Here is a 26,927-nt window from a genome sequence, read left to right as displayed (position 1 = left end):
CATTACTGCCTACTCAATTAGTGATAAAAACATGTATAGAGTTTGAATTTCAGTGTCTTGTGCTTATGTTGCTCTATGGCTGGTTGGGTTTTGTTTTTGTTTTTAAAATCAACTTGGATCTCTTACTCTATGTAAACAAAATATGTACACATTCATCACTGACTCACAGAAGCCAAGAAATATGTGCTTTTTGAACTCAGTATATCCTTTTCCTTATGCTTACCTGAATCTGTTTCTGCTCACGTTAGTGAAATACAGGTGAGGAGGTCCTAACTAATCATATGCTTTTTTTGGTTTTTAAATTCCATATCCTTTTAAATGAAAAGTATAATGTATTTACAGAATTGAAGTATAATGTATGTACAGAAATAGGTACAGATCTTGAGGTTCAGATCAATGAATTTTCACAAACTGAGTATATGTAGGTAATCATCTAAGTCATCAAATCAAGAACAGAATGTTAGCAACGCCACACAAGAGCCCACTTATGCTCTGTTATCTCTGTTCCACCCCTTCTCTGCCCTGTTACCTCATTCACTATCCTGATTTGTAACAGAATTATTTTTGCCTGTTTTTATTTACCCTTTTATTAAAAAAATGTTTTTTAACGTTTATTCATTTTTTTTTTAATTTTTTTTTTTTTAACGTTTATTTATTTTTGAGACAGAGAGAGACAGAGCATGAACGGGGGAGGGGCAGAGAGAGAGGGAGACACAGAATCGGAAGCAGGCTCCAGGCTCTGAGCCATCAACCCAGAGTCTGACGGGGGGCTCGAACTCACGGACCGCGAGATCGTGACCTGAGCTGAAGTCCGACGCTTAACCGACTGAGCCACCCAGGCGCCCCTAACATTTATTCATTTTTGAGAGACAGAGCACGAGTGGGGAAGGGGCAGAGAGGGGGAGACACAGAATCTGAAGCAACGTTCCAGACTCCGAGCTGTCAGCACAGAGCCCAACGCGCGGCTTGAACTCTCCAACTGCAAGATCTTGACCTGAGCTGAGCCCGAAGTCAGACGCTCAACTGACTAAACCACCCAGGCGCCCCACCCTTTTATTTTAATGTAAAGGTTTTGGGAATAGATGTTAAAAACAAAAACGGGGAGGGGCGCCTGGGTGGCGCAGTCGGTTAAGCGTCCGACTTCAGCCAGGTCACGATCTCGCGGTCCGTGAGTTCGAGCCCCGCGTCAGGCTCTGGGCTGATGGCTCGGAGCCTGGAGCCTGTTTCCGATTCTGTGTCTCCCTCTCTCTCTGCCCCTCCCCCATTCATGCTCTGTCTCTCTCTGTCCCAAAAATAAATTAAAACAAACAAACAAACAAACAAACAAACAAAAAAAACAAAAACGGGGAAAGGAAAGAAAAGTCCCCTCCCCTCCCAGTGCCTTTTCTAGCATCGTATGTATTCTTTCAGAGCATGTACTCTAAGCATATACCTGTTCATGTCTCTTCCTCACTCCTTAATTGTACATTCATTTTAATCCAAGAATATGTTTATTATGGGAAGGTACATGGTATTTTTGAGTATTAGAGTTAACTATTTTAAAGTTCTTGCTAATACAAATGCTTATATGTTGTTAAGATTTGGAATTTATATCTTCATCACAAAGTAAAGTTTTAGGAAACTTGAAATTAAAGAGAAATACTAACAGCTGTTTATCTTTATGCAGTCCATCACAATGATGAGGAAGAAAATTATTCATTTTACTGGCTCTGATCAGAGAAAACAAGCAAATGCTGCTTTCCTTATTGGATGTTATATGGTAAGTATTAAACTGATTTCCTAACATATTAGTGAAAATGCATACGGCAGTGGTACTTTAAATTGCAGTTGGAATTTTGAAATTACGTTTTCTATGATAACGTGTTGATTTCTTTCCAGAAAGAACATGTTTTGTTTTTAAAGATTTGACCAGCTGGAAAGGCTGTGCATGTTTGGGAGGATGGGGTATATGGGAGGTTTCTGTACCTTTTACTCAGTTTTGCTGTTTTGAACCTAAAACTACTCTTTAAAAAGTCTATTTTTTAAAAAAATTGATCAACTACTGTGAAACCCCTTTTCTGTGTTTTGCACTTAATAATGCCCCCAAAGCTGTGTTTTTATAAACCCATGGTCCGTTTAGTGAAGTTGTAAAAGTGGAGTCAGGATTAATAATTGTTTTTTTTTTCTAGAAAAACAGCAAAGTGCATCATATGAAGTAAGAGTGCTTTATAATTTGAATATAGGCAATTTTTTTCCTAACTGAGGTATGATTCTTAGATCTATTCTTAGGATTCTCTCTATTATCAAAACATCTTGCATGAGGAAAATGGGTGCATACTGCGTAGGTTACACAGGACATTGAGAGGTCTGTTTGAATCATTGCAAACTGTGTTTGGAATAGCCAGTATTTACACAAGAGTTATAAATTTCATTTATTTATAAGCATCAAGGAAGAGCTTTATTTTTTTAGTCCCATTTTATCACTGCCTGGTACATTTATCTGCAGGAGTATCTTAGCAGCAAGTTTTCCAGAGTATGCCGAGAGCTCCTCCAGAGTGGTGTGTCCCTTATCTTTTTGTTTGTTGGTATGGAAGCTACTAGCTGTTCTGTTCACTGGAGAAGAGCAAGTTGAATGTGTTTTCTACTCCCATCCACCATAAAGGGATTGTCTTTGAAGTTCTTTAGATAAGTTCTTTCTTCCCTCAGCTTGCTACTTGATTCTGTCATGCTTTCCTCCCTTTGAAAGTTATTTTCTGGTATATTGTTTAATAATTTAGAATGTACAGTGATTAGACCAGAAGTTGGTGGTACTAGCTAACATTGCACCTAAAAATTTAGTGATTTCCTTTTCTGTTAAAGGTAAATCATTAACAACAGTGATTAAGGCCTTTTTTGCTTTTGTTTTTCCTCTTGTGCTCACAGAAATAGTTGATAGAAATGTTTTTGGGATAGTTTTATCATCTCCGAATATATGAAACACAGGTTGTAGATGATGTCTATTAAAATTTGACTTCTTAAGCTTACCAAAATATGGTGCTTTTGTTTAGTTGTTTGTTTTTCCATCTTTCCTGGTGTTTATTGTGCTTCACAGCAAAAATTCTTAGGGGTAAAAAAAAGCCTATGCAAGTTCTCAAGAAAAAGAATAGGGAGGTGGCTCTTTTAACAGGGGCATTTGGTCCCATTACTTAGCCAATCACTGGGGATAGGAACCCCATGGATTACAGGATAAATCATGACAGCTTTACAGAAAGAGGGATGTAGCCAGAATTCTTGGGGTTTGTACAGTGTTAAGAGGAGATGCTGGAGAAATGGCCCTTGGTGTGATAGTAAAAGTCTTTGCACTGCCCAGGAGAAAATCTGGGTGGCTGAAGCCATTCCATTTCAGAGAATGTGCGCTTGCCTAGAACATACCGAGTTCTGCCTGGACTGTTCTTGGTGCACTCATTTGTTTCTGGTCAGGTGAGATGTCCCCAAGTTGGGGGGTGGGGGGTCTTGGGGAGCCAGACATGATGTCTTCAGTGTGAAGACCCTCCAGAGAAGGTGGCTGTGATCATGGTGGAAACCAAGGGTTTTGTTAAAAACAAAACACTTGATAATTTTATAAATAAGAAATCTCTTTTTAATAATCTTATTGCTGTTGTGTGTTACTGCTAGTGAAAAAAAAAATGACCTCGGCAAATTTACCAAAAATTTGTTGTCATATTTGTTTTAAGTTTGGTGTTGGCCTTTTGACTTTGTTTATGGTTTATTTTGGCATGTAAAAGTGTATTTTTCTATTTTTAACATATTTGGAGTTAGAAATCCTTCCAGGATTTTATGCTCTCAGATTAACACTGATTTGATTGGTTAGGAAAGTGCCAGGTAAGCAATTTGGACATGGACTTGAGTTCATTCCTTTGCTCAGTTAGAAGCCAGCTTGGCAGGAGGATCACAGCTCTTGGCTATAGTGAAAGTCCTTGCAGCCATGACTGGCTGGCTAAAGTGGGAGCTTGGAGTTCAAATGATGCTAGGTAGAGAAATAGGAGAAAACCTTCTAAGAAAAGGAAATTTATTAATAGTAGCAAAAGAGGATCGAGGTATAACATGGATACCTTAAAAGATGAAACATCAAAGGTAAGTAAATAGAGATTTGATCTGGTTGAAGTCTGTTAAATCCTCTGATGAAAGATTTGTAGAAAGAATGAGAGTTCCCTAAAAAATCAATCTGCAGCCTTGATAACCTTTTTTTGGAGTTATTGAGGAATTTTGGAGATTGTAAGGCTTTTTAATGGTTGACCTGGAAGGTGGTGTGGTAATGTTAAAACAGAAAGTCTAGAGGAAGAAGGTTTCAGGGAGGAAATGTTCCAAATGGACTGACTCTCTTGATCCATCCTTTTACACTCTGGGATTCTGAAGGGGATGTCCCCTTCATCTTTACACATTCAGAAGGACCTAATACAGAGTGTGGAGGAGGCTTGAGAATAAAGTGGCAGTACTTCTATTATCTTTTTGTCTTAAAAACAGAGGAGGTTAGTTTTATAAGTACTCAAAATAACTCAGATACTTAAAACAGGATTGATATGCTCATGCTCCCTTTTGTCAGATGGTCAAGTGTCACATGTGGCAGAAGAAGTGAGATTATTGGCTTAACTATTCATTTGTCTTCAATGTGCATATTTCCAAGTAATGCACTTTGTGTGGCCTGGTAAATGGATTCACAATCATCTGAAATGGTAGGAGCTTTGGTAATAAATTATGGTGAAAGTAACCATCTTAAGGTGCTTGGTTAAGCATCCAACTCTTGGTTTCAGCTCAGGTCAGGATCTCACAATTTTGTGTGTGGGTTTGAGCCCTGCATGGGGCTCTGTGCTATAGATGCAGAGCCTATTTGGGATTCTCTCTCTCTACCTCTCTCTCTCTCTCTGCCCCTTCCCCACTTGGTGCTCTCTCTCAAAATGAATAAACTTTAAAATTTTAATTAAAGCAAATTAAAAAAAAAAAGAAAAATCTTGTATACCACTCAGCGTAGAAGACTTGAGGAATGTGAAAGATAAGTGCATTACATCATTTTATGAAGTGGTAAGTTTACCCTGTTGTGATAAGTCTGTGATTCCTTATTACCTAGCCAGATTTGGAGACGGGTGGTATATATAGCCTGTTATTTCAAGTAAAGGTGAAGTTTTAAGTGAAAGTGCCTTTCAAAACAAATAAATTCATAAGAGAGTATTTTGAAAATAAAAGTTTGAAACTTTTGTCATTTTGTGAAAAATGTCATGTACAAAACCTGTGTACCCTTGAGAAATTTAGAAAATCTTCCTTAAAAATAAAAAATAAAAACCTTTTATATTTATAAAAACAGGACATGTGCAGGGGCGCCTGGGTGGCTCAGTCGGTTGAGCGGCCGACTTCCGCTCAGGTCATGATCTCGCGGTCTGTGAGTTTGAGTCACGCGTCGGGCTCTGTGCTGACAGCTCAGAGCCTGGAGCCTGTTTCGGATTCTGTGTCTCCCTCTCTCTGACCCTCCCCCATTCATGCTCTGTCTCTCTCTGTCTCAAAAATAAATAAACGTTAAAAAAAAATTAAAAAAAAAAAAACAGGACATGTGCATATATGTGTGTGTAATATACTATATGTTTTATGTTCACTAGTACAGTTTTATCACCTATTTTTTTTCAGTCAGTGGCTCATTGTTCCATTTTAGTACATACTGCATCATCTCTATACCTGGATTATATTCATATTTCCTCCATCAATCCAAAATGTCCAAAGCAATATGTAATCCAGGACCACACATTGTGTATGATTGTTGTGCCCTTAACCTCACTGACACATTCATGGTACCTTTTTGCTAACACTGATTTATGGAAGAGACCAGACCTCTTATGGAATGTTCTACCTTTTGAATTTCTCTGGTTTCTTCCTTGTGGTATGTTTTAACTGTTTTTCTCCATTCTCTGTATGTCTTCAGAACTGGAAGTTAAATCTGTAGGCTTGTGCATTAGTAGAATATGTTGCATCATATCAGGAAACATATGATATAATACCTAAATTACCATTCAGGATGCTAAAAATGTCCTTTGGATTAGGGGCTAATCATCAAATTCCTTCAACGTATGATTTTTCTCCTTTATGACTTAATGGATTCAGATGGTGTTATTTTGAAACTATTTGTATGTTCAGTTCCCCATCAACCATGCAGCTAGTGTTTTAAACAACAATTACAGTACTTGCCTCAATCAATTTTATTATGATTTCAGTATAACCATAATTCCTAATTATTTCATTCATCCTTCATTTATTAGTTGGCTTTCTTTCATGGAAATTGAACTTCCTTTCTTCCAGTTAAGATTGTTGGTTATCCTGAAACCAGTTTCCTACTGAAAAGGCAGAATGAATGGTGTTTTTCCATTTAAGCACACAGTTTTCAAAGTCAAGTGTTCTAGTGATAGCCACAAAACAAAATTTTATAACCTGCTTTAAAATCATCTAAGTAAAGTTTCAGTGGATTTTGGGCTTATTTGCTAAGCATGTTTTCAAATGTGCAGCACTCCTCCATTAGTTTTTAATAATATCTGATTAGCATTTGGTAAGTTGGGAATTTACTAACCAAATGTCCATCATTGGCTGGATGGGTTGAAAGAATGAGTGTAATCGTTTCTGCATTTACATATACTTACCACAGTAAAGTATCTGTTTTAGTTAAAGCACCCATTAAAATCAAGAATTGAAACAGCTGTGCATGATTTTATGTATATGAAGCTCTTGGAAGGCTAGCTATTCTATTCCATAGAGACAGAAAGCATATCAGTGGTTGTCTCAGACTTATGGGGAGGGGGAAACATTTGGGATTAACTGGGAAGATGCACAAGAGAACCTTTGAGGGTGATGGGAATTTCCTTTCTGGATTGTGTCATGGTTATATAGGTGTAGACAGTTGTTAAAATCCATTGACTTGTACATTTAAAATTATGTTTTTATTGATTGTAAAATATACTTCTGTAAATATTTTTTAACTAAAAAAAGTAATAAATAGAAGAAAAGAAATAGCCGAACTCACAACTAGGCATTTAAAAACACTTAAAAAATGAAGCATTAGCTGTTAAATTTATTAATATTTTAGTGAAGAAGTTCTTTATTTTATTATTTTTTTGTGAAGAAGTTCTTTAAAACACAATTACTGTATATAATCATTTAAGAAATAACTGTCACTTTATCTTTGTCTATTTAATTTTTTATGTGTATGCTTTGTAATGGAAGTGATAGTGTGTAATACTAGTAGGTATAAACATCAATTTCTAGTTGCAAAATAGTTTTTTGAAGAGGCCACTGAGCTGGCTTTTAATTTCAGTTTAGGTAGAATATCTGGCACAAATTAAACATTGAATAAAATGTCTTCTTTTTCTTTTTTCCCCCTGCTCCTGTCCACCATTATCATATCTTAAATCTGCTTTTTATATTAAAAAACAAGAAAGTTACCATTTTATCTTATTGCCCCAGCAGCAATTCTGTTTTCCTGCAGATACATAGTATTTAGCTCTTCCATAGGTTAAATGTACTTTTGAGGGCTAGCGTGGGAAATTAACCATTGTTTCTAATAGTTTTTGTGGTTTTTGTGGTTAAGGCGTTCTGAGTATAAGATAAATGACAGAAGCAAACTCTTGGTACATAGCTTGCAAATATGCTTTCCTTTAATGTTTAATAGATTACTTTGGTGGAGCTAATTGTGCTAACATATAGATTTCCTGTTCAAAATTTATCCCTCTGTATTATTATTTTTTATTTCTAAGCAATTTTTATAAACTTTATAATGACTTACCTTGTAAATTATTAACATTTACATTGAAAATTATACTAATTAAATTCTGGGAATTGATTAATTCAGCAATCTGTGAGTAGAATCCTAAATTGTATTGAATTTGAGATTACTTCAACAATTAGAATAAGAGCTCAGGGACTTAATTTGTTATTTAATGATGATCTTTTGAACTTGTAGTCTCCTTTTCCTGAAGGAATTAATTATTTTGGACCCGGAGTAGTCAGTACCAGGTTAAGGTGGCTGCAGGGTGAAGGGATCAGATGAGAAGTTAAGACAAAGGGAGCACAGAGGAGAGGATCTGGGGGCTGTAGGTAAGAATCCAGTTCAGCAAATAGCCATCTAAATGGGGCAGCAAAGACTGGAGGATAAAATCAGGTGGGATGGCCAGGGTCTTGGCCCTGGGCAATACTCAGCCCTGGGCAAACACCCTTCCTGGGTGTCAGTGAAAAGTAGGGCCAACAGCAACAGGCAGCTGTAAATAGCAACCAGGAACCAGGTTAGTGTGAGGTGTGCCCAAAAGGGGATAGGATGGGCTGGAGGAACAGGCCAGGTGGTAGAGGTGGCTGTAGGCATCACAGTTCACAGCCTTACTACTTCTTCCTTTTTCACCCTAGTGAGCCTGACTGCTGGTATTTCAGCTGCCCATGATACTTGCTAGGTGGTATTAGTTTGGGGAAAAGGTAAAGAGAAATGACTCTGACTGTTACGAGCTTTGATTGTAGATCTTTTAAGCTGTCTGGAATTTTTTGGATCCTGTCCTTGTTTTAATACTTATTTTATTTTTTTATTAAAAAAATTTTTGTTTAACATTTATTTTTGAAAGGCAGAGAGAGACAGAGCGTGAACGGGGGAGGGGCAGAGAGAGGGGGAGACACAAACAGAAGCAGGCTTCAGGCTCTGAGCTGTCAGCACAGAGCCCCACGTGGGGCTCAAACTCACAGACTGCGAGATCATGACCTGAGCTGAAATCGGCTGCTTAACCGACTGAGCCACCCAGGCACCCCTAATACTTGTTTTAGATAGTATGGTTTCTCATCTATAAATAAGGGAAGGGCCTTCTTCCATCCATAGCAAGCAGTGTGATTTTGGGTGACCAGTTGGAGAAGTGGGAGAGTAGTGGCCTGCTGGCTTTGTGTAACTAACAGTATTTATTTTTAAATAATAGTAGTTTGTTTTTGCCATGTTTAAAAATTAGGAGGTTTCATGTAAAAAAAAAATCAAGATTTTTGCTTTGTTTAAAAAAAAAAACTATATACTATGGTCACATAGTATAACCATGTACACTTAATACCTAGAACCCATTCCCTCACATTAAAAAAAAAAAAAAAAAGTTTATTTATTTATTTTGAGAAAGAGAGTGAATCCCAAGCAGGCTCTGCCCTGTCAGCATGGAGCCCTACACAGGGCTGGATCTCACAAATCCTGAGATCATGACTAGAGCTGAAATCTAGAGTCGGACCCCTAACTGACTGAGCCACCCAGGCGCCCCTCCCTCACGTTTATTAGCTGTATGGCTTTGGTAGATATGATTGCTACTCCAAACTTCCAGTTTCCCTTTATCTAAACTGAGAATCATTATACTAGCCTACTGTTATATAAATAAAAATAATTAAAAAGTGAAAACTGTTGAAATATAAGACCATCTGATTTTTTCTAAAAATGGTTTAGGTTTTTTTTTTTCATATTTCTGTATTTGTGCAGGAGCTGTGAAATTTATTTATCTTATCATGTAAAACTGTATTGTATATAGTCTTTCCCTGCTCAATAAGCTATTTCCGTAAGCTTATTTCCATCTTTCATAAACATTTCAGTATTAATCTGAAGAGAGTGATTTCTTTAAAAAAGATCATTCAAGTCTTGGCATAGGAAAGACCGTGTCATCTGGTTGATGCGCATGTAAGTTAATACTGGAAACATTGTGACATTTCTCCATGAAAAATACTTGAAAATGGGGGTACCTGGGTGGCTCAGTCGGTTAAGTGGCTGACTCAGGTCGTGATCTCAGGTTGTGAGTTTGAGCCCCACGTCGGGTTCTGTGCTGACAGCTCAGAGCCTGGAACCTGCTTCAGATTCTGTGTCTCCCTCTCTCTCTGTGCCTCCCCCGCTCACACTCTGTTTCTCTCTGTCTCCCAATAATAGATAAACATTTAAAAAAAAGAAAAATACTTGAAAATGACTTACTGGTTTATTGGGCTGCCACATTTGTTGTGGAGTTTAAGTACTCTTTGTTATTCTTCATTCTTAGGATGATTTGTGTAATGTTTTGGTTTTTAGAACTGTACCAAAGACCAATAAGTACATAGCTTAAGCTTCAAAATGCTCTGTGTAAGAATAGAAATAAGAAGCATGTGTCTAAGTGATTGGGTGTTATTATTTGAGGCCTGAGTGGTCAGGATTGAAACTGATCAGTCTGTGATTCTTTTCTTTCAGTCCACTAATTAATTCATCACCGATTGAGCCCAGCCCCTCCCAGGTTTTGCAACACAGATCAGTAGTCCAAGGTTAGAAGTTCTCACAGGGACTGAGGCAGGCAGATGGTAATTTAAAAAATGGGGTGGTGGAAGTCCTAGAAATGGCTTTGATTTTATTCAGCAAAAAAGATCATGACTTTGAAAAGCACTATTGACTTCTCAAGTATTTCTGCCCCAATATTTTATTCATCCTGTGAGATTGCTGTTTGCTTCTTCAGAGAGAAAGAGAGAGGTGGCAACAAGCTCTCCTTCCTAATGCTTTCTAAGCCACAAGACTTGCTTATCTTTACATCTCTGCACTTGTCACCTATTTTTTTATTTATACACTTTTAACAAACTGAACTGATCATTTCTTACTGTTGATTGTGTTACCATATTATTGCTGCCTGACAAATTACCCCCCTGGACTACAGTCATCTAAAGGCTAGCCCGGGGCTGGAGGGTGCACTGCTAACGGGGTCTCTTCACACTCCTGCCAATTAGCGCTGGTTATTGGCACATGGCCTTAGTTCCTTGCCACACAGCTGCCCAAGTACCGTCACTGAATGACACCTTGAGGTACCTGGAGTGAGGAATCCAACGCTGGAGCCACAGCATCATTTATGCCTCAGAAGTCACACTCTGCCTTTTATGCATTGTTTATACATAGGTGCCCAATCACTGTGGGAGGGGGCCATGCAAGGGTAGAAGTACCAGGAGGTGAGCATCACTGGGACTGTTTTGGAAGCTGGCTACCACAGCTGTTTAATATCTCTCTTGTTCCTCATTTGTTGCTTCCTATTTTTGGATGGCAGTGTGGATTTAGAGTGAGCATTCTATATTTGTACAAAGCTTCTCATGAAAATATACCAAAGGAATTTGAGAAGGACCTAGCTTCCAAATTGCCAGGAACACAGTGATAGATCATAAAATTGCACTGAGTTAGAGTTTACTAATTTGAGGATCTGTGTTAATAGAGGAGCCATTTATAGGGTTTTTCTTAAAAAACAAATTTAGAATAATTTCATTTGGCAAGGCCTTTTGATGCGGGAAGATACGTGAGTGTACAGTTAAAAATGATAGATGGGGCGCCTGGGTGGCGCAGTCGGTTAAGCGTCCGACTTCAGCCAGGTCACGATCTCGCGGTCCGTGAGTTCGAGCCCCGCGTCAGTCTCTGGGCTGATGGCTCGGAGCCTGGAGCCTGTTTCCGATTCTGTGTCTCCCTCTCTCTCTGCCCCTCCCCCGTTCATGCTCTGTCTCTCTCTGTCCCAAAAATAAATAAAAAATGTTGAAAAAAAAAAAATGATAGATTGCTAGCAGATATTTCCTTAATAGTTCTGTGTCTTAGTTCTTCTGAGTAGCCATAACAAAGTACCAGAGACTGGGAGGCTTATAAACAGAAATGTATTTCTCACAGTTCTGGAGGCTGGAACTTCCGGGATCAGAATGTCAGCATGGACTGGTGAGGCCTCTCACGTGGTGGAAGGGGCTGAGGATCTCTCTGGAGCTTCTTTTAGAAGGCACTAATCCCATTCATGATGGCTCCACCTTTATGGCTAACCATCTCCCAAAGGCCCCATCTACTAATAGCATCACATCACCTTTTGGGGTTAGGATTTCAACATAAGAATTTGCAAGGTGGGGCACACAAACATTCAGACTATAGCATTATATAAATAGGCTTATTCTGAGTCTATAAATTTCTTTCAGCTTATCTCATTATACCCAGTATTACCTGTTTAAGTACATTATGTACAAGCATCCCCCAACTAGATTTCAAAAATAACTTTTTTTTTTTGTTTGTTTTTAAAGTTCATGGCTAGGGATTTAGGTTTTATTCCCCCATAGGAGGAAATGTTATACTGCTCTTGTGTTCTTTGAATTGAACTTATGTTCCAAGGCTAACCCAGAATTATTTAATGTATTAGCGACTGTGTTTTGAAAGTAAGGAAATAATACTATTGCAATTTTAGTAATTAAAGAAACCAAAGAACTGCAATCTTGAGTAAGAGGAATTTTCTTTAATGTGGTGCTTAAGGAAAAATTACTATAATTTGAGAGAAGGTTTTATTAGAAATTTATGGAAAATCTGAAAGAGGTCTCTGGATTTCATTTACTTAAATTATGTATATATACACATATATACTCAAACACAATTGAATCAAACCTGTTTTCACTCTCATTTGCCTCAAAGTGTTTTTTATTTGGTTTTGTTCTTTTGGTTTCAGGGGTGGTGTTTGGAGGGGAGTTGTCTGCTAGTAAGTCCTAAAATAGAATGGAGAAAAGAAAATACTTTACTGATGTTATGTAGTAAGCCTTAGATAAAAAAGGAAGCATGTTGGAGACTAGAAGACAATGAGGAGATTTGGAAAGAGGGATTTGTTTTTTAAAAAGTTTTAAATTTTTCCTGAAAGAATTGTTATGCTGTCTTTCCAAATGAATAGTAATAAAATAAAAAGTCAGTTGATAGGTTGATGCTTAAAAGATAATGTATAGACAAGTATGATGAGTGAGATTATAAATGATTATCTTGTGGCTAATTCATGATAAATTGCAATTGTATATGAGTCAGAAATACTTGTACTTGAAAATTTGTTTGATACTTGGTAACAAAGTATTTCTTTATTCTTGGAATTGATTGTTCTTTGTGGTACTTTTTTTGTGGATTTGTGTCTTCCTATAGATAAAGAAATGTTAAGAGATAAATATTGGAAGATTCTGTATAGTTAATTAAAGTTGAGCATTTTTTTTAGAGTAAATGGGATGAAACCATATTGAGAAACAGCCTAGACATTGGGAAAATTTTCCATTTGTGATTCTTAAAACAGAAAATTGGTAAAATGCCCTCTGGAAGCTGAGTTAACTCTTATGACTAGTTTTGGAATATACCCTTCTCTAAGTTTCAAAGATCCTTGCTGGATCTGTGATTTTGTAATTTGTTTTAATCCAGTGATTTTTTAAATTTAGGATTTAAACATTTTCTAACCATTAACAAGTAGATTTAGGTTCAGTGAATTAAACATTGAACCACAGTATATATAATATATAATCTATGAACCAGGAGTCAAATGAAACCCACAATGTGGGTCCTCACTTGAGACAGCTCACATTACATTGAAGAAACAGCTCATATATGTATGTAGTAGAGATTAAAAGTTTATAATTAACTTTTTTTTTTTTAAATTTTTTTTTTCAACGTTTTTAATTTATTTTTGGGACAGAGAGAGACAGAGCATGAACGGGGGAGGAGCAGAGAGAGAGGGAGACACAGAATCGGAAACAGGCTCCAGGCTCCGAGCCATCAGCCCAGAGCCTGACGCGGGGCTCGAACTCACGGACCGCGAGATCGTGACCTGGCTGAAGTCGGACGCTTAACCGACTGTGCCACCCAGGCGCCCCTATAATTAACTTTTTTAATGATTTATTTTTACCAGTCAACATTTAAAGTATATTATCCCAAAGTAAGCTTTAGCACTGACTCTAATTTGTATCATAATATATGTGCCAAATCTAATGCTTGTGGCCACCTCCCCTCCCCTATATATGAGCTGAAAATGCCCTGCCCTGCAGGAAGATTCTGAGTTGGAAAAAGACTTGTGCCTTCAGATAGCATGTGGGTCAGATAATCCCAGGCAAACTTAATTGGAGATTGAAGATGACTTATTTAGAGGGAGGCCAGTAGTTTTTTTAGAACCAGTGACTTGTAAGGAACAGAAGGAGAGTATGAGGCTAGTAAAATCCTTCTGCAACACTACAACTGAGAAGACAGTGGAACAACATGTATAAATTATTGAGAGAAAAGAACTACCCACCAAAAATCATATACATAGTCCATAAATTCAGGGCAGAAAACAAGAAATTATCAGAAATGTGAGGAATACCTACCAGTAATGGACCTGAAATGCTAAAGCATCTACTTGAAGTAATTCTACCAGATAAAAATGGAAGCATAATGTAGTTCTGAGGATGAAAGAAGCCAATGAGAATAGGAGGCAAATGCAGTTTTATAGGAAACTTGTACAGTATTGTAAGTAGTTAAATCTAAATGGATGGAGTTAATAAACTTGCTCTGCCTTTATGTTCTTTTCCACCTTTTCCCCAGTCTCAATCCATCTCCCAACCCTGACCCCCCCCACACTTCTTTATGATCATTTCAGTGGTTTTTCATAAAAGAGATGAGGTACAAGCATGTGCTCAGTCTAACATCTTGGTTTAGAAAATCTGTTTTAAAAATTCTATACTTGTTACTACAAAAGGTTGTTGTGAATTTGTTGCTGAGTGTTCTTCCTGCAAGCAACAGAAACTAGCTATGGCAGATTGAAACAAAAAAGGGATTCACTGACGGGGACTCTCAGGATCCTTGGGAAAGCTAGAGACCCAGGCTCAGGTAATTGGAGAGGTCACTTTGCAGTGACAGCACTATATCTTCATTTAGAAATAAATTGCCTTTTTCTTTTCTTTTCATATGTAGGTTATATATTTGGGGAAGACTCCAGAAGAAGCATATAGAATATTAATGTGTGGAAATACATCCTATATTCCTTTCAGGTAAATATAAGAGTGATATGATAAATTCATTCAGTCATGCCCTTGCCAGAAATATCTTGGTATAATTGTTTCTGAAAAAAAGAAGACCTGGTAAATAGTCATTTTAGAGTGGGTGCAAATAATCCGGTAGATCTGGGTTGCTCAACAGTGACATTTTCGACATTTTGTTGTGGGGGCTGTCCTGTGTATTGTAGGACACTCAGCAGCATCCCTGGCTTCTGCCTACTAGTTGCCAGTAATACCTCCACCTCCATGAAATTAATTGTGGAAACCAAAATGTCTCAGACATTGTGAATGTGAATCACTTCTATGTGAGAACCTCTGCCACTCATGGAAAATAGGCTTTATAATCAGATGACAGTCCTGTAGTTAGAACTCAGAGCTACCGTTGAGGAGTTTGAGTCCTGAGGAGTTAAGAGAGAAGTTTTCCTGATAATCAGGAGTTGGTTGCCACAGCAAAAAGGAACCTCTTTGTCCTAGGGATTTGCCAGCAGAGATAGTGGACAAGGTTGCTAATGCAGCAACACTACTAGAGAAACCAAGTGGCTGTGTCCTAGAGGCACTATGTAAATACTGTCTGTACATGAATGGATGATGTCTTCATCCTCATCTCAAACTTACCAGGTGATTATGTTGAAGATCTTTTGAAAAAAACTTGTGTTCTTTTTTTTTCTTTAAGTTCTAAAAGTTTCTCTGTGTTTCTCAAAATCCTTGACTTAGTTACATTATCTAAATATTATGTGGCGCTTGACATGTAATAAAGATGTGAAATAATTTTGCTGATTGCATGCTGTGTTGTTAATTTCAAGTGCTGTATTATTCTTCCACTTGTAAGTTAGGTAGTGATTTTAGTATTGTTGCATATACCTTGAATGTCTGATTTGGAAGGTAATGGCTTCACTTTTTAAATGTAAGCAAGTGAATTTGACTTCGTTGTGGACAAGCTTTAGGAGGGTCTCCCATTGGGCAGAATCTTCAATAACTGTAGGACTGTCCATAGACTTACTCCATGAAATAGATATTTGTTTCAATTACATATTGCACTAAAGATTGTATATTAAGTGATTTAGCAAATTGGAAGAATTACTTTGAACCCAGTACTATCACCTTTCTTTCTAGTGCAAGGATTATGTTAGGTATTCTGTTATTTGAGGTGGGTAGGGAGAGATGGAGATAATTTTCTAACATGGAGAGTGTGCTACTTTTCTTCTCAACCTGTAATCTAATAGCAACCATATACTTCCTTTAGAAGAAAGGCTTGTATCTGTGGTCTGTGAGTCACAGGAACATTGATATACAGTGATAATTTAGTTGTACAGAGCTCTTTATATTGATATTCCTCTATAACAGTGCCATTCTCAAAGTTTATAGCATAAGGTCTTGAAATAGAATAAGTGCACACATTTCATATAATGCAAGTAAGGATCCATGGAACACTGTTGATGTAAAAGAGAGTTTGCATTGATTTAAATGCAAAGGCCAAAAATAGAATAAATGTTGCTTTTTTTTTTTTGCCATACCTGAGTTTAAAATTACTGAAGTTTGGCACTGAGAAATGAAGTTAGTTACTTCTAGTCCCAGGAGCAAATGTTTGTAATTCTTTAAAAAATAGGACTTAGCTAGAAACAGCTCAAGATGGTAAAATATGAATCTTTGCAGTCACAGATGCCAGATAATTTGATATATCTAAAGTATTGTGTCTCCAAGTGTGGCCTATGAATTAGTGTCAATCTGTGAAGTTTTTGTTCCAGTTAAGTATAGCAATTGAGAGCAAGATTTTAGAGACTTTGGTAATAATGTAATAGGATATTTTTATGTGTGTGGAATCGAATATTAGAAGAATTTGGGCTTGTATTTAATATGTTTTTTACCTTCTGTTTTTCTAGTAATTCATTTTTGTTTATAAAAAATGCATTTTTATGAATAAAATACTTTTTTATTTACAGAAATAAAATTGTGTTATTTGGGGTATGTAATAGTACAGTACTGTTGTATTTTATACTTAACTGCATTCTACAAGAGTATCAGCATATGGCAGATATAATAATCTGGTGCTTTATCACATGTTACTATTCTGTTGAACTTCCTAGTTAGAAAGTAGGCCAGTCAGAATTAATAAAGCTTGATAATAATTTTTTTTTTTTTAATTTTTTTTTTTCAACATTTTTTTTTTATTTATTTTTGGGACAGAGAGAGACAGAGCATGAACGGGGGAGGGGTAGAGAGAGAGGGAGACACAGAATCGGAAACAGGCTCCAGGCTCCGAGCCATCAGCCCAGAGCCTGACGCGGGGCTCGAACTCACGGACCGCGAGATCGTGACCTGGCTGAAGTCGGACGCTTAACCGACTGCGCCACCCAGGCGCCCCTTGATAATAATTTTTAAGTTTGATAATATTTTGGAAGAGATTGCATTATAGTCTTTTATTCTTGCCACTTGAAGTGCATAGTATAAATATAGCTGTTAAGAAGAATAGCATTGATTTACAGTTAAAAAACTTTTGGTTCTCCACAGCAATATTTAATTAGATTTAATTCAACCTAGATATAATTCTTCAACCACTGAGTTGACTTGATTTCTTAATGGATATATTGAGTATTTCTCTCTGCATGTCTAAATGAAAAAATAGTATAAAATGTAGTTCGATATTTTCTTGATACCTTAGGATTATGGTTATGAAGAGCATATATTTCTATTTTTTTGGTTATTACCTATAATACTCTTTTGCTTCTTAGTTGATTTTTTTTATGGTGGAGGGGGTCTCTACTTACTATTTTCAGCCCACTAACCTCATGTGTATATGTAGCTACCATCCAGTTCAGTGTACAGAACACTGCCAGCACCCCTGAAGATTCCTTTCAGCCCTTTTCTAGTGAGTAGCCACCCCCTAAGTAACCACTGCTGACTTCTACCACATCAGTTAGTTTTTCTTGACTTTGAACTTCTTATAAATGGAGTCAGAGAGTAGGCATTTCGCAGAACTGGGACTAGCTTTTAAAATACATCATGCCTGTGAGATGTATCTGTGTTGTGGCAGGCATCAGTAGTTCATCTTTTTTTTTTACTGCTTTTGTAGCATTCTATTCTATGAATACATCACAACTTATTTGCTTTTTGTCCTTTTGATGGATTCCTGGGTTGTTTGCAGTTTGGGGCTATTATGCATACAAGCCACCGCAAAATCTGTTATTTTTTAAACTAGTATTTGACACTGTTTTGCAGTTTCTCAGCAATACTCCTTCATTGATTCTCATCTGCTTTTCTAAGTTTGTTAAATGATCTTACCCGCCCCAACCTTACATCTAGATTCATAGCTGCTATTCTGCTGTTTTGAAGAAGCTTGATTGCTTGGGTAGAAGGAAGGAAGTGTGGGTGTGTTTAAAGTTGGAGGTGTTAATGAAGTAAACGGGAATGAATAAAGATTCTTGTCATCTATTCAGGTAGTATGATGCATGAGGAAGAACTTTAGCTGAGCCCAGATCAAAGCTTGTCGAATCATCATCGACTAGAGCAGGGCTTGGCCCATAGTAGGTTCTCAGAAAATATTCAATGAGTAAATGCATCAAGTTATCACAAAGACTGAATCAACATGTCTTTAATTTCACTGGGGAAGAATTAGCAGTACGTTAAGAAGATAATAAAAGTGGTAAAAACACTGGGATGCGATTTGAGACTTTACCATATTTCCTCTGATAATTTTGATTTGGTTTAGGCTAAATTACTTAATTTCCTTACCCATAGGTTCTTTATCTAAAAATGTTCTTTATTCCATGAAAGAATTATTTCTACAAATCAACAAATATTTGTGTTGATTATATAGGTCAGTGGTTCTTAAACTTGAACATGCATCACAGTCACCTGGAGGACCTGTTAGAACAAAAATTACCTGGCCCACCCATATAGAACCTCTGACTCAGTGGGTCTGGGGTGGAGCTGGGAATTAGCAGGTGCTGCTGATCGTTTGATCAGTGACCACACTGATAACTGCTATGGGTCGTTTTGTTTTTCTCCTCCCGAATATTACCAATAAACTACTGGTAAAATCATTTTCTAGGTTGCATAGAGACCTGGTCTAGCTTTTGGATGAGCAGCTTTTTAAATTCAGAAGCTTACTGGACAAAAATGGCACATTGTAAGACTTTGTGTGCAATCCTATGAAGGCTAACCTATAACTTAACTCAGTAATTCTAACCAATCCAGACAGTAATGTCTAAAACTAAAATAGTCCTTTTCCTCCTTGTTCATGTTGCTATGAAAGTCTGTATTCTTAAGGTTTATGTAAGTTGACATCTTAAATAATTTTTCAGGTTAAGTAATACTACAATTGAAAACTCAACCAAGACAGGCAATTAATGATGGCTTCACTAGCAGCTGTTTCCACCAGGGGACCAAATAAGGACCATTCAGAGAGTCACAGTTGTTTGGCATGTCTAGAGTGATCACAATTAAATTAATTTTTATCTTGTCTAATTCCAAACATTTTTACTTCGTAATGGCTCACAGTAGCTAGAAGGGGGAAGTAGATGGGATTGGAGTTCAAAACCTTAACTGACATTAAGAGATTTGTGCTAAGATTACAGATAGATGTTGATGAGGTGTTGGGCTGTTGGGCGGAGTTGTCTGTAAACTAATTTAAGCACTTCCCCAAGAGCACTAAAGCTCTACTAAAGGTGGTTGGCCCCTTAGTTCCTGTGGTTTTCTTGGTATTCTAATCTTGTAAGAATCAGAAAGAAGTTACTCAGTTAACTTGTTAAAAATTGTGAAAGCATAATGAGAAGAGCAGACTGCTTTCTTTTTAGCTTGCAACTAGTATTTCAGTTAGCAATAATTGCGCCTCGGATAAACCTCATTGGCTACAATACTGCCACTGTGCAAAGCTTGCACCTAGTATTTCAAATATTACTTTGATTTCCCAATATTGTTTTCCTTCATGGATAGACCTATACCTGCGGCACATACTTACAACATGCACACACATATATGTGTATACAGAATCAAAAAGAAGTCTTACCTGGTAACAGTTTAATATGGTATTTTCCAGTAAAAAAGAAAAAATTCAATGCCTTGCTCTTGTGGGGAAGGGTACATATTACTGATTAGAACTTAAGCAACTTTTGAAGCCCAGCCATCAAGGCCAAAAATGATCTAGGGAGATCATTTGAAATTTAAAAAGTGGTCATTATTGATTCATGCCTATAAAATAATATCTACTGGAATAGGTAGAAACTGCAGTGAAATTTATAACAATGACTTATCCTTGACTTAAAAATCGAAAGGCAAGATTTTTGTTTTTTGAGTCTGATCCTGAGTATGTGGTTTGCTTTTAAATACTAGTCTGCTTTGTCTTGAGGTAAGTGTACTACAGAAAATTAAATTTAACTGAGCTATGTATTTCAATACTTTTGGGATTTCAGAGATGCTGCCTATGGAAGTTGCAATTTCTACATTACACTTCTTGACTGTTTTCATGCAGTAAAGAAGGTAAGTGAATTGTAAGATGTACCCAGTGTTGAGTTGGAAGACTAGGCCTTTTCTGCAAGGATCTTCCAAGATGTGTATGATGTCAGAGATGTCCCATTTCCCACTAACTTTGGAATAATGCCAAACCAGTAAATGATTTTTCTGAATCTGAGTGTTTCTCGAATGAGTTGGGAAAAAAGCCACTTGAACAACAGAGCTAGTTATGTAATTAGGTTCTAAATCCAGACATGTTTTGGGTGCGTTGTGATTTCAAAGAAAAACAAAAAGTAAATAGATTACTGGTTTCCGAGTTGTCTTTGATTTATGTATTTTATGGGTCTGATAGCCACCAATCCTATTTACCACAGACATTTCTGTAATGCAGTAATTAATACAAACACTTCGTTTTGTGTCTTCAAGCATTCAATTTCTAGCTCAGCAGAAGAATTTGTGTAGTCCATTAGTTTGTTACTAGGTTTTATGTAAGACTAAGTAGGTCACCACTGCTTTGTCAAAGTTATTTAAAAATAACTGCTGTGTTTTATAACCAGTACTGCCTGCCGTCTTTGACTCCCAGGGACACCTTTAATATCACATTCTAAATGAATGGGGTCCCCTGGAGTTACGTGACGCAGGCACACTCCCTCCCTCAGGTATGTGTCTTGAATGTCAGGGCAGCACAAGAAACTAGAATTTAAATCAGTAGCCCATGGATCAAATACACTTTCAACAACATCTCAAGTTTTATGTGACTTACATTCACACAGTCAAAAGGAGCCCTGGTTTGCTTTCTTGTATAATGAAACATGGTGGCTTTCTGAGAAATTTGAAGACTAGTTAGTATACTAATTCAGATATTAATTAGTATATCTTTTTTTTCCTGTATTAGGCAACAAGGTATAGAACTTAATGTTGTTTTGGGTTTGAGTCCAGTGACTGTTAATAAAGGTGATCGAGTTCGTTGCCACAGGCTCTGAGGCAGCTCGATCAGGCCTCACTTTAGGCGGGTAATGTGCAGAGGAGGTGATCAAGAGATGGAGGGTATAAATGACCCCTGGGAACTGCTAATGCAGGCAGGTATACCTCTCCTTATGCTAGGGTTCCCTTCTCTCTACTTCCACTTCCTTTAAAAAGAGAGGTGAAAAACTTAGAGGGCCTTGGAAATGGTCCACTCTAACATTCTATTGTTATTTGTCAGCTTAGTTTTTTTCTTTTTTATCAGATATTATATCCAAAGCCTAATTAATTAGCAGGAACTATAAGTCAAAGACTCCTTTTCTTGCTCTATATTTAATTTTATTCGAGAGTCAACAGCTTCTGATTTTCAAGTTAAACATTTTTAATTTGTAGCTGATTTTGAATATTATTGCATATAAAAAAGGTTTATAAAAGTAATTGTGACTTCATTTTAATGCAGCTTCTAATAGGTTCTCCTTATGAGTAGAAATTGCCTTTAAACTACATTTTATTGTTTCACTCTGTTAAGAGCATATAGTTCAAATAGCATGACATATATTGAGTATTTTGAATTCAAAGAAATATAACTAATCATAGTCTTGGAATTAGAATTTAAATAGCTATATTTTTTTAAATGAGGGTTTTTTGTTTGATACTGTAGCCTTCTCATTTTCCATTCATATTTCAGTGGTTTAAATTTTGAAAGCTGAGTTTATAGAGTCATTCCTTTTGAACCAAGAATACCTTGCTGATCAAGAATTTTTACACACAGAGATGGAAAGTACAGCATAGAGAATATAATCAGTAGTAGAACAATAACATTGTATGGTGACAGATTGGGACTACACTTAGCATGGTGAGCACTGAGTAATGTGTAACATTGTCAACTTCGTTATGTTGGACACCTGAAACTAATAAAACATTGTCAACTACAACAACAACAAAAAATCCTTGGTTGCATGCTGGCTGGCTCAGTGAGCAGGGATAACACCTCTCAGGCCACCAGCTTGTCTTTGTCTCAGAAATTAGATACTCTGTTTATTTTGCTTAGCATGACCTGCCCGCTGCAACTGAGGGAGGCTACAGAATAGAACAGAAATTTTATGGGTTTTCTTTTTATTGAAAGAAGAATTTTTTCCTCAAAATTTTGAATTTTGTTGTATCAGGAACATTCATCTTTTAATCCAAATTCAGAAGAATTTGAAAGTGAAGATATTTATGAAGTGGTGGGATTTGTTTGGGATAAGCTAACCTATGATTTACTTCTTTTTTATTATTTATTTAAGGACCATTGCTTGGTGGTGTTGATCATTAGATCAGCTAACTAACTTATTAAAGTTAGTATGATTACTTTGAAGTCTTCATTAGTTAGCTGTGCATGGATAGGATGATTGATGAAGGAAAATAAAAACAAATCAAATCCCATTAAAATAAATATTATTATAGCTAATTTTCCAGATAATGGAAGCATTTAAAACACATAGCCCACCTTCTTTGAAAACTATTAAGTGGAACAAAATCTAAATATAATAATGCTCTTTTGGGTTACCTCCTGATATCTTTAATTAGGAAATTGGATCGGAAATTGTTCTCTTATTTGCATCTTTATTCTTAAAAGCTTTCCTTTGGATTTTAGGCAATGCAGTATGACTTCCTTAATTTCAACACATTTAACCTTGATGAATATGAACACTATGAAGTAAGTTTTCAAGGATACTGCTTTTAACTCCTTTATTCATGTTTTACTTACAGAGGTAATATTCTTGTTTTTTGAAGAGGTAAACAATTTAGATATGTATAGAGAAAAAAAAAAGGCAAGTCTTTATCCTCTTACCCCCATTCTGTAGTTCCAGTTCTTAGTGGTGATTTGTATATTTGATGCATCTTTCCCAGAGTGCATGAATGTGCTCCTGGGCATTTTTCTTTCATGTTTAATTTTTTTAGTACTGATAATTTTCATAGAGTGATTAAATGAGGAGATTTAAAAACCCTTAGCATAGGATCTGGTGAGGTGAATAAAAGTCCTTATACATCTAATTACCTCTGGAAAATGTTTTTATCATGACCTTTTGTTTGTATGAAGTCAAGACACTTCTGGGTGCAAATTACAGAAAGTAAATACAAATGGCTTAAATAAAAAAGGGGACATTTATTGATTTACATAAATAAAAAGTCTAGGAGCAGGTGTAACTTCAGGTATGACCAGGTGAATGTACTCAGATACTCTCCAGTAAAAGCTAGTTTTGTTACCAGGCCAGCCCTCCCCAGTAGTGATGGCGACCAGCATCTTTGATTGACTCACTGGGCAAACTCATCAGAAGAAACCCACAAGTTCCTCATTGGCCTGCCTTATTAGATCATGTGCCTTGCTCTGAGCTAGACTGTGTTCCTAGTGAGGGTAGTTGTTGGGTGGATCATCTCAGTAGTTGGAGGGGTATGCTGGGATCAGCCCTGTCAAACCACACAGACAATAAAAGAGAGAAAGAGAAAGAAGAAAGTCCAGGAAGGCAAAACAATAGATGTCCTCTACATTTGTAAATGTAGTATATTTTAAAGAGTAAGTAATTTGATTCTGCCATTCCACCCTTTAAGTAGTAAGATGCTATCATGCTAAAGGTCTTTTTTGCCAAGAGTACTTGTGGGATCTTGTCTTTTTATCCTACTGTAGTTATCTGGAGCAGGCATTCTCACCAATAATGGAGTGATTCCAACAGACAGCACTTTTATGCAACAGTGTCTGGAATCCTCAGATAACTGTCCTTTCACAATTTCTAGAGTATTATTTTTTTTTAATGTTTTAAAAAAATTTATTCAGAGAGAGAGAGAGTGGGCGAGGGGCATAGAGAGAGGAGAGAGAGAATCCCAAGCAGGTTCCACACTGTCAGCGCAGAGTCTGACGTGGGCTCGATCTCAAGAACCTTGAGATCATGACCTGAGCCAAAATTCAAGAGCTGGACACCCAACTGACTGAGTCAGCGAGGTGCCCCTAGAGCACCTATTATTTTAAACTTTCAGGTATAACTGAACTGTTCTAATAGTTACGGTTAGTCATTACTGTGATGTACCAAAGATCTAAAACATACCATGATTGATTCATTCGGGCCAACCATATCTTTACTTCTCTGTAATACCAGTATGTTTCTGAAGTACAGTATATATTTAATGCACATCCTAAACTGATAAATATAACTTATTTATTAATACCATTATTTTTGTGCTTGTCCTCATAAAATTAAACATTTAAAATAAAATATGCTTTCTCTTTCTAGGCAAATAAAACTACTAAGAACACCAGTTGGTGTTCCTTCAGTGGAGCAGTGATGCCTTTATGTGTTACTGAGGAGTAGTATAGGTGCTAATTAGCTTCCCTCTCACTAATGCAGAAATTGCAGTGTTGGGGGTAGTAGCAAGGTTGCCCCCATATGCTGTTTACTTTCAGTGAAACTGCACTGAAACTCAAGGAACTGTTTAAGTAGCTACAAGCCATGGATAGTTTTGTTTCTCTACAGATATTTAGAAATTTTGGAGTAGTGTCTTTCATTGATTCCCCGATGCCCATTTTTTCCTATTACATTACTTTTCTGAATTCAAGATGCATCTTATAATATGTGATGTCTGCAATTCTGTAAAATCTAATCACATGTTTCTCATAATAAAATCTCTAGATTTCTGATTCCATTTCAAAGTTGGAATACCTGGACATGTTTTCATTCTTGCTTAGGCCTTTTAGTATGGAACAAGGGTTCGTTAATTCCCCTCACTGATAATTAAGTCAAATAAATTGGATTTGGGTTACCTGACTGGCAACTCCAGTTGTAGATAATCAGGCAACTCCCAGTTTATTGCTTACTTGTTCTTAGGTGCGCATAAGTATACCCCAATTGCTTGTTTTTGTTGCTAGTTCTCTCCTCCACTATCAAGTCTTCTACTTCCTGCTTCAGTTTTTGTGTATCCATTTCTATTATTGTTATAGTTGAGCTGTATTTATCCTACAATAATTATTATGGTAACTCAGTTGAAAGGACTTAGTAACAGGAAGTAAGGTGTTTTAAATATCAGTTTATGTTCACGCTTTTTTCTAAAGCTGTACTGTGAAATTAGTGTACTTGTAATTTTGTGGTGGGTTTAGTGCAAATTCTTCATTGACCCTTTTACTAAATAGGTAACAAAATGATGGAAGTATGTGTCTCTAGAAATAAAGTGTAAATATCAAGAAATCAGAAGTCCACACACACACACACACACACCCCCCCCCCCCCCCGGCTTTGTTCAAGGAGTCAAGATTGCTCATGTTGGAAGCCAGTTAGTCATTCAGGGAAATAGGAAAGTTTCTAAGATCCCTCATAATAAAAAGTTTGCTTTCTTATTAATTAGCAGCAATTATATGAGAATTTACCTGGATAAAATAATTGAAATACTTAGGTATATTTTGAATAGCAGCAGTTAGCTCTGTTTTCCAAAGGCTGACTATCCAAGCAAAGGAACACTGTTTTTAAAAACATGATTAGAAAAATAAATAAATAAATAAATAAAAATAAAAACATGATTAGGATCAGAAGAAGTTAACTACTCCCAGGGAGTACTCATAGCAGGCTAAATTTTAGTTTCCTATCTCATGGTCATTTATAAACTGATTCTGTGCTAAAATAAATGGATTTGAAGTCCTTCAGACACTCAGTATTGGGAAGGAGTGTGGATGGGAGATCAAGTCTAAAAATGAATTGTACTGGTCTTTCCTTTGCAGAAAGCAGAAAATGGAGATTTAAATTGGATAATACCAGACCGATTTATTGCCTTCTGTGGACCTCATTCAAGAACCAGACTTGAAAGTGGTATGCAAAAATAATGGGACCTAGTATCGTTTTGTTATTAAAAGTATCTATCCTGTATTTTCTTTTGAAAGAGGCCAAAGGTCTGTCTTAATTATTTAAATATACTTGGTCATTTTTATTCTGCCAGGCTTTTAACTTTTTGAATTAATGCTTTTATAGTTATAATCAAATTGGTATTCCACCCCCAGGTCAGATACTCTTTCCACCCAATTACAGGTGAAATTGTTAAGCATTGTTTTCTTTCTGCATTTGACAATATCTGGTGAATTTTTTTATGTAGGTTACCACCAACATTCTCCTGAGGCTTATATTCCATATTTTAAGAATCACAACGTTACTACTATTATTCGTCTGAATAAAAGGATGTATGATGCCAAACGCTTTACGAATGCTGGTTTCGATCACTATGACCTTTTCTTTGCGGATGGCAGCACCCCTACTGATGCCATCGTCAAAGAATTTTTGGATATTTGTGAAAATGCGGAGGGTGCCATTGCAGTACATTGTAAAGGTATGTTTCTAGGATTGGTTAAAGATGCTGGACACATATGTATGTACGTTTAGAAACACACCATGCCCCTTTAGGTTATATGCCAGGATACATGAAGCTGCCTTTGTTGTTGTTGTTTGTAAGTTGCTGTTTTCTTAAAACCACTTTATTGAGGTATGATTGACATTAAAAAGCTGTGTGTATATCGAATGCCTTTAAAACCCTAATTTTGGGGTGCCTGGGTGGCTCAGTTGGTTAAGCATCCAACTCTTGGTTTCAGCTCAGCTCATGATCTCCTGGTTATGGGAATGAGCCCCATGTCAGGCTCTGCACTGAGTGCGGAACCTTCTTAGTGTTCTCCCTTTCCCTCTCCCTCTGCCCCTCCCCTGCTCTTTCGCTTTCGCTTTCTTTCTTTT

General features: G+C 36.8%; 1 protein-coding gene and 1 non-coding gene across 13 annotated transcripts in view; one reads left to right on the top strand and one right to left on the bottom strand.

The window, feature by feature from the left end:
- The window catches only part of CDC14B (cell division cycle 14B), a 105,893-nt gene that overhangs the window by 54,808 nt on the left and 24,158 nt on the right, over positions 1-26,927 (top strand). For all 12 annotated transcript variants that reach the window (XM_053907868.1, XM_019423416.2, XM_019423417.2 and 9 more), the window contains 6 exons: positions 1,667-1,759; positions 14,696-14,772; positions 20,187-20,253; positions 22,826-22,888; positions 25,934-26,021; positions 26,302-26,532. In XM_053907868.1, coding sequence (XP_053763843.1) covers positions 1,667-1,759; positions 14,696-14,772; positions 20,187-20,253; positions 22,826-22,888; positions 25,934-26,021; positions 26,302-26,532 — 619 coding nt within the window. The remainder of the gene's footprint in view (positions 1-1,666; positions 1,760-14,695; positions 14,773-20,186; positions 20,254-22,825; positions 22,889-25,933; positions 26,022-26,301; positions 26,533-26,927) is intronic.
- On the bottom strand, positions 19,506-19,651 carry LOC128778760 (U4 spliceosomal RNA). The gene has a single exon (XR_008424475.1). It is a non-coding gene; the product is annotated as a U4 spliceosomal RNA (small nuclear RNA).

Source organism: Panthera pardus, unplaced genomic scaffold (assembly GCF_024362965.1).
Source record: "Panthera pardus isolate Hobbes unplaced genomic scaffold, ASM2436296v1 HiC_scaffold_20, whole genome shotgun sequence".
Classification (NCBI taxonomy): Eukaryota; Metazoa; Chordata; class Mammalia; order Carnivora; family Felidae; genus Panthera; species Panthera pardus.
The sequence above is the reverse complement of the archived record's forward strand: the minus strand, read 5'-3'. Positions and strand labels throughout refer to the sequence as shown.